We start from the raw sequence: 20,918 nt of genomic DNA, 5'->3' as shown, positions 1-20,918 counted from the left end.
GAACCTGAATGACTCCACTGTTGTCACAGTGCTGTTCACGATGGTGAGTGGGGGGAGTGTTTGGGGCTTTCTCCTAAAGTCATCAATCATCTCCACTGTTTGGAGCGTGTTCAGCTCCAGGTTGTTGTGACTGCACCAGACTGTCAGCTCTTTAACCTCCTGTATGTAAGCAGACTCGTCACTGTCCTGGATGAGGCAAATGATTGTAAGGTCGTCCGCAAATTTCAGGAGCTTGACACAGGGGTCTTTTGCTGTGCAGTCATTGGTGTAGAGGGAGAAGAGAGCACACATCCCGGGGAGCCACCAGTGCTGAAGTAAAGGTGTAGGACGTGAATTATCCCAGTCTCACTAGCTGTTGCCTAGCTGTCAGAAAGCTTGGTTTTAGTCTTAGTTTGGTCTGGAGGAGTGTTGCGATGATGGTGTTGAAAGCCGAGATGAAGTCCACAAACAGGATCCTCACATAAGTCTCAGGTCTGTCGAGATGTTGCAGGATGTTGACTGAATCATCCACAGACCTGTTTGCCCGATAAGCAAAATGCAAGGGTCCAGTGATGTCTTCAGGTGGGCCAGCATCAGTCTTACAAATGACCACAGATGTCTGTAGTCATTCAGTCCTGTGATTTTGGGTTTCTTTGGGATGGGGATGATGGTGGACCATTTGAAGCAGGAAAGGACTTTGCAAAGTTCCAGTGATCTATTGAAGATCTTTGTGGAGATAGGGGTCAGCTGGTCAGCACAGGATTTCAGACTGGCTGGTGAAACGCCATCTGGGCCTGGTTTTTATTTTTTGTCTTCTGTTGCTGGAAGACGCGGGACACATACTTTTCACAGATTGTAAGTGCAGGAGGGAGGGAAAGATGGTTGCTGAAGGTGTTGATGAATGCATGGAGAGAAGGTCAGAACGGGTGTGGAGTGTGAACCAGTTTTTTAAAAACTGCAATAAAACTCATTCAGGTCATCAGCCAGTTGTTGATTCGACACAGTGCTGGGGGATAGAGTCTTGTAATTGGTGATGTCTTTCAGGCCAGATGCAGGGTCATTGGCTGAAAACAGTTTTTTCAGCTTTTCAGAGTATTTTTCTTAGCCACTCTGATCTCCTTTGTCAGTGTGTTTTTGGCCTGATTATACAAGACTCTGTCCCCACCTCTGTAGGCTTCTTCTTTGGCCTGATGAAGCTTTCTGAGTTTTGCTGTGAACCATGGTTTGTCATTGTTGTATGTTGAATGAGTCCTTGTAGGAATGCAAATATCCTCACAGAAACTGATATATATTGTAGCAGTATATGTGAGCTCGTCCAGATCGATGGCAGCAGCTTCAAAAGTACTCCAATCAGTACACTCGAAACAGGCTTGTAATGCCCGCTCCATCCAATGCCCATCTCTTTACAGTCTTTACTACAGTTTCAGATGATTTAAGTTTCTGCCTGTAGGTCAGTATGAGATGAACCTGATAGTGATCAGAGAGCCAGTATATTACTGTCCCTGGTAGGACATGTAAAGTGCTGTCTGTAATTTGGAAGTTCACAGGATCAATTTGCTTTATTAAAGTCACCAAGAATGATTGTAAGCGATTCTGGGTGTTATTGCTCCATGTCTGTGATCTGATCCTCCAGCTGTTGCAGCGTTGCGTTCACACACGCTTTTGGAGGAATGTAAACACTTCTGAGAATGAACGAGGAAAACTCCAGCAGCGAGTAGTAAGGCTTACAGTTGATGAAGAGAACTTCTAGATCAGGACAGCACATCTTCTTCAACACGGTTACATCCTTACATGAAACATTTTCGTTGATGTAGAAGCATGTCCCACCGCCTCGCATTTTCCCTGCTCATTCTGCGTCAAAATCCGCTCTGAACAGCTGGAAGCCTGGCAGATGTAACACGCTGTCCGGAATGGCTTGATTCAACCAGATTTCCATGAAACAGAGCAGCAGAGTTTGAAAAGTCTTTATTTGTTCAGGACTGGAGAAGAAGTTTGTCTGTTTTGTTGGGGAGGGAGTAGAGGTTTGCCAGATGGATGCTAAGCAACGCAATTCTAAAGCTACACTGTCGAAGCTTGACTAGCGCCGGTTCGCTTCCCATGCTTGCAAACCCATTTTGCGTGGTGGTGTGCACAGTAACTTTGGCTCAACTTCCGAAGATGCACGACTTCGAGGCGATTATGACCAAGCAGGTATGTCTTTACCAGCATCTTACCAGAACCCAGTTTGCGCTTGTCTAAACGAATTGCTTACATTTTACAAAATGAGCCTACACTAGCAGAAATGATCCCTTTTAATGAAAATAAAGGTCAATGTTTAATAAAATATTCATGAAATTAAATGAAAACGTTTAATTAAATTAGAAAATATTTAAGAGATTGTTGTTTTACTTAGTTTAATACTTATGTTGTCATGTCCATATATTTTGTTGTCACAAGTAATAATCTCAAGGTTTACTGGGTTTTACACAAATCTTTGTTTCATTTGAAGTGTGGAATTGTTGAAGTGTAATAAAAACAAACATCATCATATGTGTACATTACTACTTCTCATCGCTGCTTCCTGATGGTTTAGAGGACAATTAGTCAGAGTCGGCCTCGTCACTTCAAAGAATAGTGCAACGCATTAAGTATAAACTCCGTTTGGAGAGGTAAGCGCGCAGTCAGCGAAGGCTCGAGGTGTGGAGCTAGGCGAAAGTAAACAAGAATTTAGAGCGCTTGAGCAGCGCCGCTGCCCCTCCAACTATATTGTCTAGCAAAATGTCTGAATAATCAAAAACCGATGATAGATTGGGTGGTTTGTACGGCCGAATGTTCAGCAGTTTGTCCCTGTTGAAACTGACTGTAGGAGAATAACTAAAGACAGGATCATCTGCGGTGCCAGTATAGGACTGTCGTTAATGACATCATGCAAAGGTGGTGGAAGAATAAGTTCTGTTAATTAATCGATTTGAGGTCACAATTAATGTCATGCACACTCTTCAAAAATGGCACTGTTTGATATGTTAAAATATATAGAAATGTATATATATTTAAAAGGAATGAAAGATATATAATGTACAGGCCGAGAGCATATTGGTGATGATGGAACTTGCAAATATATTCGACTAACAAACCAGCAGAAACATTGATTCAGCCAATAGTCTAAGTTTGGGGCTGGGACTATGCTTTTGCCTGACCAAAAGGAGATGGGTGGAGTGTTTGAAAAACCTGTTTGAAAAGTCATTTTTGCAGTTTCCTAATAGCACAGAAATTACACACTTCAGCTTTAATGCTGGAAAAGTTGTACACAGCAGCTCATACCTGACTGCAACAGTGAGAGGAGTTACAGAAAATGTAGTCAGGATTCATACTTTTCTAGCTGCTGACAGAAATAGATGTTTGTTAGGTTTTAAATGATAAATCAATAGATTCAGTATACTGTTAAAAAAATAAGACAATATTTGGATCAGCGTTATTTGATCATAATACTATAATAGTATGTATTAATATTTTGAATTAACTTTTATTTTTTCAGTTTTTCCATTCTTAGTTTTAGTTATTTTGTTATATGCATGTTCCATTTTTATTAGTTTTAGTTAAAGGTCTCATGACATGGATTATTTTATTATTTTATAATGTTTCCTGGGGTGCCCTTATAATGTTAGTATGTTTTTAAGATCAAAATTTTTAATAATTTAGAAATAAAAGGCATATTTCCTAGCCTGATTTTAGCCTCTGATTTGAAAGCTCTGTTTGAAGGGGCGTGTCTGCTGTGAGACTTTAGTGTAAACGCCCACTGCTGTGATTGGCTGACATGCTTGCATATGAAATAGCTATCATTATATGTGGAACTCTCTCGATTACAGCTATTATACGTTTTTACTATTACAGCTATCGAGATTAACGAATTGTGAGAAGTTTAAGTATTTAGATCTATTCCCATCACATGCAGTTGCAGTGATGAGCATTGAGCAGATGACCGCCTGTTGATCGCGTGAATGAAGATCTTATCATTGCAACACAGTTTCTGCACTCTCACTAATGATTTCACCAATGCAAACATGAGGTAAGTACAGTAAGAGCTTCGTTGTGCAGCGTAACAGCGTCATTGATTTCATAACTAGTTTTGGCAAGTGTCCAGATAAACTCGCACAGTGTGATTGACAGCTTGGGCGATTGGAAAGGGATTGTTCTTTGATCGCTTTCTGTATATATTTTAATCACAGTTTAAATAAGATTATTTTCATCCTACCAAGAGAAACGATGTGAAGCTGATATTTTAGTCACTGGCTTGATTTACTGATGCATAAACAGTATTGAACGATTTTGAGAGAAAGATTATCTGTCTGAACTTGAACAATTACACATCAGAAATTCACATAACCCACTGGTTCTTCAGAGGCTCGGATGAAGGAACTAAAAAAATACTTTTGTGTTCATTTGTACCTCCAAACACTAAGCAACTGCCATGCTTCGCTCGTTTGCAAGCCATGATGTCTCTCGAGGAAAAACCAATATCGCGCTCGCGCAGCTCATTTTCTCATGGGCGGGCCAAATTCTCTTTGCGGGCAAAGAGGAGAAAGGGGAGGTGTCCTTCCCCTTATGACGACATAAGGGGAATATTCTAGATTCGGCTGTCTGAGCTTTCATTTTCTCAAAAATACCCAGGGCTTGGTTTACACCTATCAAAATGTCTAGCCACTGGGGGACCATAGGCAGGCTAGGGGAACTCATATTAATGTTAAAAAACCTCATAAAGTTACATTTTCATGTCATGGGACCTTTAATAAAATGAATTAGTTTTTGTGTTTTAACATTTCTTTTTAGCTTTGTTTTTTTTTCAGTTTTAGTATTTTTTTAGTATTTAAAATTAGTTGTTGTATTTCAGTTAGTTACCAAGGTAACAGTTTAAATTCCCTATCAGTCAGTCATGTTCGACGTTATGTCAGAACTGAACTGACGAATTGGGATCCTGCCTGAGAGTAATGTGAATTTCATATCGTTCATGCGCTTTGCATTCGAGCAACGGTACAAAGTCCTCCCCTTTGGGCTGTCCCTGTCGCCTCGTGTCTTCACGAAAGTCCTATGAGGGAACATGCCGGTCGCATTCTCAACTATCTCGACGATTGACTCATACTGCCCCACTCGCAAGAGCAGTTGTGTGAACACAGGGACCTGGTGCTCCAGTACTTCAGCCATCCGGGGCTTCGGGTCAATTGGGAAAAGAGCAAACTCTCCCCCGTGCAGAGGATCTCTTTTCTCGGTATGGAGTTGGATTTGGTCAACCTGACAGCATGTCTCACGTTCGAACATGCTCAGTCGGTGCTGAACTCCCTGAATTCGTTCAAGAGCAGGAGAGAGGTTCCACTGAAACGATTTCAGAGGCTTCTGGGGCATATGGCATCTGCAGCTGCAGTCACACCACTTGGGTTGCTTCATATGAGACCGTTTCAGCACTGGCTTCACGGCCGTGTTCCGAGATGGGCATGGCAACGCGGCACGCACCCAGTGACAGTCACCCCTGCTTGTCACCAAACTTTCAGCCCATGGTCAGACCTTGCGTTTCTACAGGGAGGGGTTCCCCGAGAACAAGTGTCCAGGCATGTTGTTGTCTCAACAGATGCCTCCACCACCGGCTGGGGTGCCATGTGCAACGGGCGTGCAGCCTTGTGCTCCTGGACAGGACCTCGACTGCACTGGCACATCAACTGCCTCGAGTTGCAAGCAGTATGGCTTGCTCTGTGCTGCTTACATCAACCATCAATCAGGGTGGTCTACTCTCCTGTCGCATGTCGCAACTCGCTCACCATCTCCTTCTCTGGAGTCAGAAGCACTGTGGTCGCTTTGCGCCGTTCACATTCTGGGCGAGCTCAATCGTGCAGCCAGCAAGCTCTCGAAACAACCCACGGGAGAATGGCGACTCCACCTCCAGACAGTATAGCTGATTTGGAGACACTTCAGGGTCGCACAGGTAGACCTGGTTGCCTCTCTGGACACGTCCCACTACCAGTTGTTTTACTCCCTGACCGAGGGGACCCTCGGCACGAATTTGCTGGCACACAGCTGGCCTCGGGGGCCTATGCAAGTATGCGTTTCACCCAGTGAGCCTGCTCGCACAGACACTATGCAAGGTCAGGGAGAACGAGGAGCAGGTCTTGTTAGTTATGCCGTACTGGCCCAACCGGACATGGCGGGATATGTGTGTTTATCTGCTCCACAGGTGAGTTCCCCACCCGGTGAACACTGCATGGAGTTCCTCCAGCACTCTCGGCAGTTAGAAGGGGCAGAGGTGTCCAACGCTAGGTCTAGCATTCGTGTGTATGCCCAGAAGGTCCCTGTGCTAGACTAGGTGCCCATGTGTTGTGATTCCTCTACGGGTTATCCCACATGTGTTTTCTTCCACAGTGCGGCTTCCCTGTCGGCGAGCATGTGTCTTTCCCTTGGCAGAGCCCGCTCTGCCTAGCTAGGCTGGATCTACCACGGAGACCTTCCATATGTAGCACTGCCCTGTTGGCCAGTCCATATGTGTAACTCTACATGTAATATCCCTGCGGGCAGGATGTGGTCTCCATAGCGTCCTTTTCCATAGGTACGCTTTCCCAGTGTTATCCAATAGTCTCACTGTATGGGTCAGAAGGAACAACAGTGATCAACCTCCTCCTAGTCAAGCCCTGTCCCGTCTTCAGCCCTGGTAGGTTGCTGTCGTTGTCGCAGGGCACTGGAAGGGGCAGCAATAGTGGCGCTTGTGGTCCAGAATAGTGGTCCCAATTCGTCAGTTCAGTTCTGATGTAACGTCGAACATGACTGACTGATAGGGAAGGAGGGAACAGAGACGTTACATTCCATCGCCAAAATTGCTGTACCACTACTGAACGGCCGGGACACACCATCTCGGATCCTCAGCGCAAAACTTAAAATGTGCGAGAACAAGCACGCTTCCTTATATACCCACTCGCGGGGCGGGGTTTGCGATGCAAATCTCGCATGCCAATGTCCATTGGCTCATTTAGTTTACACTCGAAGGTGATTGGGGTCTCAGGCGAGATCCCAATTTATCAGTTCAGTTCTGACATAACGTCTTCGTTCCCTCCTTCAGGGAACGGGGGTAACATAAGTAACCTAGACGTTTTTCATCTAATATTTCTGTTTTATTCATTTCAATTTTATTTCAATTAATCGAAACAATTTTGTATCGTTTTAGCTTTAGCTAACAATAACATCACGGATTTAAGAGCCAAAACGACAATGCCGTTTTGGGGGCCTGAAAATGCAAACTTTTAAAAATGGGTTAAAAAGTGCACTTTTTTGAAAAAAGGATACAGTTATCGTCTCTGTGTAAACTACAAAAACACGAATTTGTGAAAAAGGTGATGATGTGTGCATGCGCAATATGTGTTCTGTCCATATTTGCGTAGTGTTTCTTTACAAATTGACATCGCCAACTACTGACCTGGCATGAATAATACAATGTTTTTAGTCGTTTCGCCATTCGTGTGAACAGGGATTATTTTGACAACGTTTTGTTGCCTGTACGCAGAAAAATGCAAAGGAAAAACGTTTCCATCTTCTTTGTTGTGTAAACATACCCTCAGACACTGTATAATTATATGTTGGTATCATGTGCATAATCATGTTCATAGTTAATGTGATGAACTACACCTGTGATATGTGCTATGGCGCCTGTGTGAACTTGAGGAAACTGACTTCATACATCCACTAAAAATATTTTGGGACCAGTTGGGTAAAAGTCATTTCCAAATAACTAGAAAAATGAAGTTAGTTTTGAGAAAAGATCAAACATCAATTGTTTGCAGATATCACTTGGTATTTTACTTTTAGTGCAGTGACATTTAGATATGTTTAAGTGTGGCATAAGTGTCATTTAAGGGCCACTTCACTTCTTTCCCACTCACTTTGATCTCTTCCTCCTGGGCTTCCAGTAAAGGTGAGTGATCTGTCGTCACCTCCTCTGTGGGGACTGTTAGATTTCCTTCTACTGTTACAGGCATGCTCATGTAGCCCATCATGTCTGCCTGATAGGTCTCTGTCCCCACTGTCCCCCACAGATCAACTAACGGGGGGTGAGTACGGGAGGGCAGGCTGTGGACGGTGCTGTTGGGAGTAGCTTGTAAAGAATGAGTGGCACTGTGTAGTCTTTGATCCAACATCTGCAAATAGAGAGGAAAACAGCTCAAGTTTCCATTGCAGTAACAGACCACAATAGTGAAAGCCCACTCTTTCAGCTTCCTTTGTTCTCCCTTTGTTCCTTTGTTTTCAATTTAAAAAAAAAATCACTATGCCATGAACCAAAGCAAAGAGAAACCAAAATGACAAACTTTGATTACAGAAAAAAAATTACAATTCGTAAAAATGAAAAAAAATGAAAAAAGATAAAGTATAATATTTAAAATACATTTTATTATAAATATGATAAGGATTGATTTATGCATCTCATAAAACAACAGCAATGACATAATTTAATTAGCAAATATGAATAAAACTATTGACTATAATTTTTTTTTGTAAAAACAATATTTGGAAAAAAGTTAATTGTGAAATATATGTATATATATATATATATATATATATATATATATATATATATATATATATATATATATATATATATATAAATATTATTATTTTATTTTTTTACATTTTATATGTGTGTGTGTGTGTGTGTGTGTGTGTGTGTGTGTTTGTCATCATATTTACATTTTCATTTTCTTACTCTATAATTTTGTCCTGTTTTCCAACAAAAGAATCTGTATATTTTCAAAGCAAATACATTTTTTGAGAATAATTTGAACTTAATTGAAAAGTCTACTTTTAGATAAAAGTAAACAAAATTAGAGAGGTTTATGCTTAAATTTAAAAACTATATTTGTCAATACGTTTATTTTTCTTATCCTATTTTCAAATATGTTTTTCCAATTCATTCGTAATATTTAATGGGAATGGGCATTCACTGTTGAGAACTTTTGGGATGATTTATGTTTCCATGGTAACATTTAAACATTAAGGTGAAATCACAGTGACCAATGGCTTCTACAACAGCATTTATCAATATTTAACAATCAAAGAGCTTTTGCTAATTTTGTCTTTATAACGGAGTTTATATAAGTTTATAACGGAGAAAAAGAGAGTTTTTACTTTCAGAACACGACTTGTGCTCTTTTGTGGCAGAAAAAACAACAACATTCCCCCCACCCTCCCTTTGCAATGGCTGATGGGATTTGTTGTATTAGATTCCCCATTTGCTCCAGTGAGACCTCAATTACTGTGACGATCAATGGCTTCTGGTTAATGGCTGGATGATGGAACATGATTAAGTTTTTACTGCTCTTACTGCTGATACTAAAGCCGTTGTTGAACTGACCACCGGGACTTGTGCTATTTCAACACAAACATGATGCTGTAGCCAGCAGAGCAAGATATGTTGTTGCAGAACACGCAAATGAGCTAATTGGAATGGTAATTTTGTACCTCACCTGTTGATACATTTGTGTCTGTTAATGATCTGTTGCAGCACAGCCTTATGGGAGACTTATGTTAATGTGCCAAGAACTATTTTTGCAGAGGCATATGGAGGATACATTTTATGACTCCTCTGTTACTAATACAGGAGATGATGGTGCAGAGACTTATTTAATTCCTGCTTTCATGCCACACGCATAAGCAGTGCGTAAATGATGAAGGCTCACAATTTACTTTCACACTGACAGTGTTTCGGCTACAAAGCTACGGTTCTGTACAAGAAAAAAGGGATTTCTTGGTTTCCACATTGAGAATTTCATGGGCATAAATTATAAAAGTCATTTTGTAAAAAAAAAAAAAATCTGTAACATGAACTAACAAAGAAAAAGACTTCTAAAGCATTTATTAATCTTAGTTTAATTACAAATACATTATTAAAATCAATAGTTGTATATTTTTAATATTTAATTAACATGAGCTAACAAGTTGTATTTTTATCAATTAACGTTAACAATGATGAATAAATACTGTAACAAATGTATTGTTAGTTAATGCATTAACTAATGTTAACTAAAAGGACCTTATTGTAAAGTGTTAAAAATATATAAAAAATTAAGCATTAAGAAATAATATTTTTTCTTTTCAAGAATTTCAATTCTTTTTTTCTTTATTATGATAATGTTTCACTCTAACATTTTTGACTTTATGCCTCGTAAAAATGATCCAAATTAATTTCAATTCAGATATGTAACCATTCTGATTACAGAAGTGTATTGATTCAGTGAATTTGCATTTTTTTTAACATATTTTTTAATAAATTAATAATTCCGGACACAAAGAGTGTCATGATTTTGACCTTACCAACACGTCTGCACCTGTTCATGTGGATAATGAAATAAATATGCACATCACTGCTTACATGTGCAGTGTGAAACAGGCCTCATGGGATTTGTAGTTTTATGACTCACCTGCACTGCCCCAGCGGAGGCTTACGGGAGTGTCAGTTTTATGACTCACCTGTGTCTGTTGTTGATACTGCAGGAGCTGCTGCTGCTGGTATTGTTGCTGCAGGTGCTGGAACTGATGTAACTGGTTCTGATAATGCTGCTGTTGCTGTTGGGACAGGAAGTGAGCTGCAGTACTTGGGTCATATCCGCCCTCAGTCCCGACTGCCATGACATATGAACCAGTGGCAGGAGAGGCCACACCTGACTGTTCATTACTAATTGGCTCCCAAGCATCAGAGGAAGAAAGGCAGTAAAGACCCTGGGAGACGTAGCTGTGGGGCCAAACCTCTGCAGAAGAATGGTGCACTATCTGGTCTGTAAGAGCAGATACAAGAAAGAGAGAGAGAGAGAGAGAGAGAGAGAGAAAAATTACAAAGAAAATTGGGTGGGTGACATTCTGTATATTTTTCTCTCACATTTGAATCTTAGATCATTTGTCACACAGCCTGTGCTGATCTGAGTTGGCGTCTGGTGATTATTACACGGGTATTATAAATAAATAAACGGACATGAAATATTGATCTGAGTTGGAATTCTTTTATTATGTTAGAAGAAAGAGAACCCAGAGTGACCTGAGAGAAATGAGACTATAGCACAGCTACAGTATGAAGGAAATGAGTTGCCTGGGTTTAATGGTCAGAATGTCACGACTGACCAATCAGAATCAAGTATTCCAGAGAGCCGCCATCAATATTATTGATGAGTGTCTTACAAATAGATTAGTTATAATGAACCTCTTCAAATGAAAATAATATATTCTTTAGTCACAAAAGTATTCAAAGTAAAATCAATCATTTTGTTTTAAGTTTAATGATTTGGCTGCTTTGATTCACTTTAATATTATAGTCAAAACTCTTACAGTCCGAACTTTTAGGATGCTTTGATTGGACACAATGAGCAGATGTTAATTTATTTGAGCACACATCCATACAAAGCTTTGAAATTCCCTTTTTTTTTTCTTTGAATCAAATTCTTTGACTTTTCAGCCTCATCTGAATGGAACGGCAAAATTATATCTGATTATAAAACAATGTTGAATAATAATAACTGCAAATTCTATTTCTGTTTCTATTTCTAGCATATACCCCATGGCCATCATTGTGAAATTAAAATGAGTGTTCACTCACTTCACCCTTCTGGCAGTGCAGAAATGAGGTTCTTTATTTACTGAGGAAATGGCTTTTGTAATGTAGCATAGCAACACTCACCCGTACACAGACTGCCCACTGAGTTTATTCTTCTCTTGCCCTTTTTCTCTCTATAGACCTTCTATGGCAACATTCTAACAGGAATGGAACCTCTTAAACGACTGATTTGTGCTCAACAGAAACCAACTTCACTCACAAATGATTGCAATACGGGTGACTTAAGATGAATAATGCAATACTATAAACTATTACTGTACTAACTACATAAATAAAAATAGCACACACGTTTTGGGTAAAATAGTAATTTTTATATTTTTTATATACTTATTGATACTTTAATATAATGTAATATATTTGTAATGTGTATGTTGTGTTTTGGTTTTGTTTTCACTCTGTTCCCTGTTCTGCTTTGCCTGAGTCATGTTCCCTCGTTAATTTTCCTGGTTGTTAATTAATCCCACACCTGTTTCTGTTCTAGTTAATTATCTCTCCGTGTATTTAAGCCCTTATTTAAGACTTGTTTATATCTCCTGTGGATTTTATGTGTGATCGTTGAGTTTATTAAAGACAATTTCCTTGAATCTCCTGTGCCGTGCACGGTGTTGTAAAGCCACACCATTTTGTGAATATAATATAATATAATATAATATAATATAATATAATATAATATAATATAATATAAATTAACATACAGTTCAGAGGTTTGAAGCCAATTAAAGTTTTCTAAAAGAAATTAACTTTTTTCAGCAAAGTGCATTAAATTTACCAAAAGTAACAGTAAACACCTTTATAATGTTACAAAAGATTTCTATTTCAAATAAATGCTGTTTTTATTTTATTTATTTTTTTACTTTCTATTAATCAAAGAATTCTGGAAGAAAAAAAGTCACAGTTTCCACAAAAATAAGGCAGCACAACTGTTTTCAACATTGATAATAATAAGAAATGTTTCTTGAGAAGTCAGAGTAACAGAATGATTTCTGAAGGATCATGTGACACTGTAGACTGGAGTAATGATGCTGAAAATTCAGCTTTGCATCAAAGGAATATATTCAAATTAAAACAGTTATTTTAAATTGTAATCATATTTCACAAGTGTTTACCATTTAATAATATTTAATAATAACTGTTTAAATCAATTCAAATAAGCAAGCCTTGGTTAGAATAAGAGATTTCTTTAAAAAAAACTCATTTAAATTACAGACCCCAAATCTTTGAATAATATATATAATACATAATGTTTTATAGCCTACAGAACATTTTTTACTCTTTATCTGGAGCTAGAATTCGTTACATTCTCATATTTTTTTATTTTTAGCTGATCGGCTGGCAATAATGCAGGTAAAAACAATCTCTCTTTTGGATTACTTAATATTCGATCACTCTCCAACAAAGGGCCTCTGGTGTACGATCTGCTGTCTGACCGTAAGTTTGATTTCCTCTGTCTAAATGAGACCTGGGAGAAACCCGCGGCAATAAGAAATACTCCATAAAGACAAATGAAAAGTATCCCAGGTAACTGTGTCTACATATTCTTCATTTGAATCCATTGCTCTAAAAATCAATGTGGCAATCCCTACTATTCTCACTACTATTTACCACCCACCAAAGACCAGTGGCACTTTCTAATCTGAACTCTGAGTTTTTGACTTTCATATGTTCTATTTCTTCTATAATAATTATGCTCAGTGATTTTAACATTCATATTGATTACATCAGTAATACAAGCACAAGTGAATTCCAACTTAAAGGCTGTCATTTGGAACGATCTTTGGCATGCAGGTCTCTCAGATATTCACTCTCAATTTCTCTTGCCTTACCACGGTATACCCGTGACCACAATGGGAGCTAGAACACTCTCCCACTTGATATTCGCAATAGTGATAATCTCCATACTTTTAAATCTTGTCTCAAGACTCACCTTTTAACTCAGGCCTTGGGTGTCATGAAATGCATTATTATTATTATTATTAGATATGTTCCATATGTTAAAGATGAAAGTACCAACTGGATTTACAAAAGCCTTTTGTTCAAAACCCCAGGGGCTGCGAAATAGTTACAGTTTTGTTACACCTCTGCCTTAGCATATAGCATAATTATTACATTATCTGTCTGTAACATGCAGATGGCTTTCATTGTTCTGAGCTCTCATGTGAGTCTGTAAGGCTGTACTGAACTGTTCAGTGGATTAGTTCTTGTTCTCTTGAGAGTCACGGGTCCCTGACCTTTAGTTATTCATTTATTCAAAACCCAATGTGCACTGCATTCCAAATAAGCTGCAATATAGTAATCCCACCCTCACTCTAGGGGGCTTTCAATATAAAGTTTTCTTTGGAAAGAAACCTTTTAGCATAGGCCTAAATAAAAAAACAAAGGAAAAGGTCTAATTTTTTCAGTCGTTAAGGAATTAGTCAGGGATTTCAAACATTTCCTCTACACATATTCTTTGAGCTGAGATGGCAAAATGGGCAAAGTTGTTGAAAGAAAGTGTTTGATTGCCGTTGATGACAGCAAGTTGCCTGAATAATTACAGCACTCATCAGGGCTCACAATGTGACGCGGAAGTTTTGTTACTAAATTGATTTAATTCCTAAGTTTCCAGCCTAAAGCACAGTGGGAAGAGGTACGATTATTCTCTGAGCTTGCAGTGCATGCTGGGAAATGTAGACAGTACCTCGGCTGGTGATGCTTTCCTGGTTGGCCTCGCTCAGGTGGGCTACGCTCCCCTGATTAGATCCCACGCTTGTGCTCTCCCCATCCATAGAGCTCCAGGCCATCAGCGTCGCCTCAGAGATCGCAAACTGCTGAAGCACACCTGACAGGATTCAAAATTCATGGTTTTAAAGTAAGAATCAGTGAGAACACGGCAGTTTCATTTTTGAATACATATTGTGTATTAATACTTGTTGTCTGTGTCTTGCAGATGTTAATGATGCTATACTGCTATTCAACTATTGATTGTGTATTTTAGGCTCATTATAATATTACTGGTTTTTTACTAATATTAATTTGACCCTTAACCCCTAAACCCTTCTGTACTGTATTTAAGCCATTATTTAGTAATTTATCTCCCGGTTTAACAGACAAGGCTTAAGTCTAGTTCCAGACTAAAATGCATGTTTGAGCTGTTTCAACTGAAAGCAACTTGCACTAACATATCTTAAAATATGTAAATGTTCTGTCTCAAGATGCACACCAGCAAGGTTTTTTTTTAGGCACGTTTATAAAAGCTAGTTAAATGTCCTAACTTAATTTAGGCCTAATCCTGGCTTAATCTAAGCCCTGTCTGTGAAACCAGGCAAATATAGATTAAGATATACACTATGATTAAAATGTATTTTGTTCACAAGTTTGGGGTCATGTTTTTTTTTTTTTTTTTTTTGTCACAGTAATGACTTTTACGTTGTTACATACAAATTCTATTTCAAATAAATGCTGTTCAAATATTAAGCAGCACAGGTGTTTTCAGCTTTGATAACAATAAATATTAATAATAATTTCTTGAGCAAAAAAACATCATATTAGAATAATTTCAGAAGGACCATGTGACACAGAAGACTGGAATAATGATGCTGAAAAAAAAATCAGCTTTGACACAAACAGACTTGAACTCCATCAGTTATTCTCACACCTAACCCTTAATCTCTGTCACCGGACTGTTGAAATACTATAAAGGAGCCTCATCATCTCAGATATGGTGTCATGAATAAGAAATAGCGGCAAACCTCCCAGACACATTCCCAGCATTCTCATAGTCATAAATAAGATATGATGATGCATTCAGGTAGCAGGTGCACTTAATATGGGGAGTGCAATTTCTCACACCTGATGCTGTACGAAATAGCAAGAATATTCAACACAGTAGCCTACAGCATCCTAAAGCATAATGGTTCACAAAAGAAGATTTATGAAAGGTGCACTCAGTATTTTTGTATATTGTGTTGATAGCCGATATAGCAGTTGTAAGGGATAGTCACACTGTATTAGTGTTAAGCACTTTTGAGACAGAATGAATTGTAAGTTACATAGAATATATTGAATTTTAGTGTAATTACATTTTGTTTAGGTAAATATGGAGCAACATTAACAAATAAACATTTGTATATGTTTTGTGGCAATTAAAAATGATGTGAACATTATTTTTCTATCCTTAAAGCTGCTAAATAAAGGAATGCATAACAACTCTCTAAATAACTTGCAATATACTGTACAGTATATTGATTAAACCCCCTTAAAATGACAGTCACTTCAAAAAGGAACATTTCATAATCATTTACTCACTCTCATGTCGGTCCAAATATGTATGATTTTCTTGTTTCTGTTAAACACAAATTTTGAAGAAAGTTGGAAACAAAACAGTTTTGGTTCCCATTGACTTCTGTTGTATTTTTTGTCCATACAATGGAAGTCAATGGGAACCGAACATGTTCGGTTACTAACGTTCTTTAAAATGTATTATTTTATGTTCAACAAACGAAAGAAAATCATGTGTTTACCACATTTACATAAACACATTAATATTGTAATGACAATAATGGTAATAGTTATTTAAAGGAGTGTAATAAAGGGTTAAAACATTTTAAAAGTGAGCCATGATTAATTTTGATAACGAGTGTTGAACAACGATTCACTAGTATAGATGTAAAATCTAGTAGCTGCCGACTACTCAGCACGTAAAAATGCAGTAGTATAGCTTATTTCTGAGCGCTAGATTTTGCGTGGGCCTTTCTCTCAATCATGTCTCTGACCTGCAGCGAAGCGAGCCTCCTTCTCTCCGTCACTGAGGTCGCTGTATGCGTCATTCTCCAGCTTGCGCTCTTGTTGGAGGTGCAGACTGGAGGCGCGTGCCCCTACTACGCCCCCCACGCCCACCGTCTGCATGCCCCAGTTCTGCCACTCGATCATGTGAGCCACGCGCCCCTGGGCCATCGCTGTCGGCTTTGTCACCTTGTCCTTCATGGAGCGAGACACTCCTGAAGTGGACGAATAGACAGAGGGTGGATGATGGGATGAGAAGACAGTGAGAGGAAGACGTTTTTTAGATTAGGGAGAGAGGGAGGGGAAAAAACAAGATAGAGAAAATTAAGTCAAATAGCTTTACAGTACAAGATCGCATCTGCTCAGAGACTAGTGCTGCGTCCGAAATCCTTACTGTATAGTAGGTACTACATTTGGTTTGAAACTTATTTTGCAATTGTTAAAAAAGTTCTTTCTATATAGAATGAATGTGTGTAGTATGAATAAAATGCTGACAAACTACATCCGCCATGTTTTAATTGTTACATCGCTTCATCTCCATTTACAGATCCTCTCCCGTGGCCTCATGGGATAAAAAAATGTCCATCAAATGCGCACTTCAGAATCTCGATGGAAGTACCTAGGTACTTTTTGCCTACTCTTTTATGAATACTATTCTGACATACTCGGCTCACATACTGTTTTTCGCCTACTATATAGTATGGAAGTAGGCATATTCGGACGCAGCGTAGGTACGGGGGTTGATGTAAAATGGAAATTAGGAATAGATTAGCATGCTAAGAGGTTGTGCTAAAAATAATCATGTCAATTTGCTGCTCTTAAGGTCTAAGTTATAAAGTACCCATAATTTTCTACTATCTGTTATGATTGTTTTAGTTTCACTGATTATTATACAGAAGTATGTCATCCACTGGCCGAGCAGTTTTCAACCCTGGTCCTATACACACCGCTCTGCACATTTTCTATGTCTCTCTTATCTGACACACTCAGGGGTTTACACGACACCGTTTTCAACTAAAAACTGAAGACTTTTGATGTGTTTTGGCTGTTCATGTACATGACAATGGCGTTTTGTGGGCCTGAAACTCAGGGCCTGACTTTTGAAAATCAGGTCTCAAAGTGCATGTTTTTGAAAACAATGCCACGAATTTGTGAAAACGGTGACATCATACGCATGCACTGTAAAAAAAAAAAAAAACTTTGCTGCCTTAAATTTTTAAGTACAATCAACTTGAATGTTTAAGTCATTTCAACTGAAATTACATTAAACTGACTTAATTAGTTGAATCTTGTGTAACTAAAAGTTAAAAATTGCTTAAATTATTTTGATAAGTTAAAGCAATGTAAAAACATATGTTTTCATAACTTATTGATACAGTGTGTGTATTACGTGTTCAGTCTATGCGTAGTGTTCTTTACAAAGTGACATTGCCAACTACTGGCCTATCAACAAAATACAGCATTTTTAGTAGTTTTCGTGGATCTGTGTGAACGGGGATCGTTTTGACAATGTTGTCGTCTATACTCGAAAACGCAAAGAAAAAAAACTTTTTCGTTTTTAGTACATTCTTGTCATGTAAACGTACCCTTAGTTCAGTTCATGAAGGTCTCACCTAATGAACTGATGATCTGAATCAGGTGTGTTATAAAAGAGAGACATACAATTTTTTAGAGCGATGGGTCCCAAGGACCAGGATTGAAAACCACAGATATAGGCTAACCAGTGTTAATATTTTGTTTGAGGTAAGGAAATGAAAATGACTTTGATAATGAGATGATTATGGTATGGAGAAATAAATAATCAAGTTTTGAAATGACATCCTTCCACACTAATGAAGCCTGCATCGCTCTCTTGCATTTTCTCTTTTATTAGTTTCAGCTTATTAAATGAAGCTACATCTGTAATAGACTAAACCTGGGCTGTAACGATCTGTTTAATATCCATGAAATCTGTGTGGAGAACTTATATAAGATACTGAGAAGGAAAAAAATCAATTGCTCTTTGCTACTTGAACACTTGAGTCTGTATTTTTTTAACCCATGCATTACTGCAAACATACAAAGCTAATTCAGAGATTTCTCAAGATCTTAGGTAATACCTAATGAAATGATGAACATGAATGATTAAAGTTCAAGAAGAGGATCTTTCAGAGAAGGCTACACAATGCACTGCACATAACTACAAAAACACAGATACAGGAGTCTGAGAAACGACAATACTAAAAGACAACACACTGCCTGAATCTCCGCACTTCACTCCACAAGCACTTAACATACAAAAACCTTCCGCTCCCATCAACCACTGCTTAGGATAAAATGGAAAGCCATATGACAATGCATTGTGGGAAGCATATCGCTTGTCAGGGATCTATTCTTATTTGGATCTTGGAATTCACCAATGGCACGAGCCATTGGAGAGTGTTGTAAATGGAAACGGGTGGTGAAAAGGGAAACCCACAAGGGTCCATGTTGACTCCATCTCCTCCAACTCAGTCTGGAGTCAACATGGGGTCATTTTACCATTTGACAGGACAGACACACACCTGACACACCTGTCAGAGAGGACTTAGCCAGAGCGCCGATTCCATAGGCGTTGGAGTTCCGCTTCTTCAGCCGAGGGAGGATTGAGGTCGTGTCCTCCATGGACAACTGAAATGAAGGAAGGCATTCAAGAGAGAAAAATGGGACAGAAAACAGGAAAGGTGAAGAAATAGATGGTTTTGGTGGAGCAGGAGGCGGCCAGAGCAGAAATGAAATGCAAAATTTTGAGTGTGGCATTTTATGGGAAGGAAAGAGGTGACAAGAGAAGTTGGGTAGAAAGTTAACACAGTGGTTGCTAGAGGTTGTGAAACTACATTTCCCAACAGCCTTAATCTCTGTCCATTTGCATGGTGGGAAGTGTAGTCTTTTGTCAGTTGCATCCGCAATAAACTACTAACTACTAAAGCACACCAACAAGTCATCGCAAAAGAGAGACAGATCCAACGAGGGAATGGGGTGTGAGAGAGAAGACATCTACTGTGATTCAGAGGAAATAACAAAAGGAAAGGAATGGAGGAATGATATTCACAACACTTACATTGATTCCTTCCCATGAAAAGTCTGTTCGGCCATGCTGAGAGAGAGAGGAAGGAGGGATGGGGAAAGAGAGGGATGGGGATAGACAGAGAGAAAGAGGAGAAAAGAGCAAGAGAGACGGCCACAGAGAAAGGAGGAGAGAGAGAGAGGGGGATCGTGACAGAACAAGGCATTTTAAAAACATGTGAAGTTGAAGGAGAAATAGAGAAATAAAAAAGAACGGAGAGAAAATCAAATTGAAGCCAATTTTTGGTCGAACTAACAGTGAGGTGGAATAAAGCTGTGATTAAAGGAATAGTACAGCCCAAAAAAAATCAATTCTGTCATTATTTACTCATCTTCTGTTTGATCCAAACCTTTCTTTGTTCTTTGAAGAACAAGAAATTCATTAGAATGTACTGGTCGCTACACTTACAATGAACTGAAACTGAAGCTTTCAGTCACCATGGAAGTATCATAAAAGCTGTCCATACAACTGTCTAAAATGTCTTCTGCATGATATACCAAAATGTATTCACTGATAAACTTCCTTTCCAGTGACCAGATCACTGAGATGAACAAGAACTGGACCAGTCTCATTCAAAATGGGTTTATCAATTGATTCATTAAAAAGATCAGACTCAAAAGAGAAGTAAATTGGACATTACTAATGTTTCTCATGATCTTTTATGAAGGCGCCAAAGGAAGCTATAGTGGATGTCAAGATTTTCAGTGAATACTTATTTTTTTAACAAATTTTGGTCTGTTCACACAAAGATGATACATAATTGAAAGCTTCAGTCCATGTTTATTGTCATAGAATGGAAAAGAGCAACCAGACGTTTATTTAACAATTTCTCCTTTTTTGTTAAAAAAAGGGGCTATTGGAATATGAGGGTGAGTAAATGATATATTTTTGTTTTTGGGTGAATGTTTCATTTAATTTTGTTTGTTTTTATGTACTATCAATGACAGAGTTTGATAGTGACAAGGGAATAACTAGATTTTAACATCTGTGAAAGAAAATATGACAAATATGATCAAATGTATATATCACAAAGGTGATGGCTGAGTTTATATGTGGTTGCAAAGTTATTTTGAATTTTTTTCATCAAATTGCTATGGAGTTAGTAGCATGTTCTGGGTGGTTGTTAGGTGGTCCAAGTCAGAAAAGCCTGTCTTAAAGTCTATGACATCTTGGTTCCTAGATATGGCTCAGTCTACGAAAGTTTTATCAGTTTCATTATCTGTGAAAAATCACACATCCGATTGTTTAGAAAAGTAATAGCACACATCTCTCCTCAACAAGCCACAAGATTTGACGTATCATTCATGTCTGCAGCAGAAACGGTGCAGGATAAGTTACATGCCAAAGATTAATACTTAAGGTTTAGGGTTTGTTCAAATCCCTAACCGTAAGTATGAGCAATAGTAATAGTGAAGTTTGCTTTTGGCAGACAGACAGGAGCATTCTAGAAAAAAAAAAATTCTACATGGAAACCTACGGCCTTAC

At 38.5% G+C, this 20,918-nt stretch overlaps 1 protein-coding gene across 8 annotated transcripts in view; it reads right to left on the bottom strand.

Annotated features, from left to right (window-relative positions):
• Positions 1-20,918, bottom strand: part of fam131bb (family with sequence similarity 131 member Bb) — a 54,383-nt gene that overhangs the window by 4,415 nt on the left and 29,050 nt on the right. For 2 of the 8 annotated variants that reach the window (XM_082150407.1, XM_082150408.1), the window contains exons 3-8: positions 19,428-19,463; positions 18,892-18,997; positions 16,339-16,563; positions 14,265-14,405; positions 10,453-10,757; positions 7,872-8,126 (exon numbers count right to left, since the gene is read on the bottom strand). In XM_082150407.1, the coding sequence (XP_082006533.1) occupies positions 7,872-8,126; positions 10,453-10,757; positions 14,265-14,405; positions 16,339-16,563; positions 18,892-18,997; positions 19,428-19,463 (1,068 nt within the window). The remainder of the gene's footprint in view (positions 1-7,871; positions 8,127-10,452; positions 10,758-14,264; positions 14,406-16,338; positions 16,564-18,891; positions 18,998-19,427; positions 19,464-20,918) is intronic. The other 6 variants (XM_082150410.1, XM_082150411.1, XM_082150413.1 and 3 more) reach the window with 4 other exon arrangements.

This window comes from Leuciscus leuciscus (genome assembly GCF_965113295.1).
Source record: "Leuciscus leuciscus genome assembly, chromosome: 20".
In the NCBI taxonomy this organism is placed as follows: domain Eukaryota; kingdom Metazoa; phylum Chordata; class Actinopteri; order Cypriniformes; family Leuciscidae; genus Leuciscus; species Leuciscus leuciscus.
This window is presented reverse-complemented; position numbering and strand designations above follow the sequence as displayed.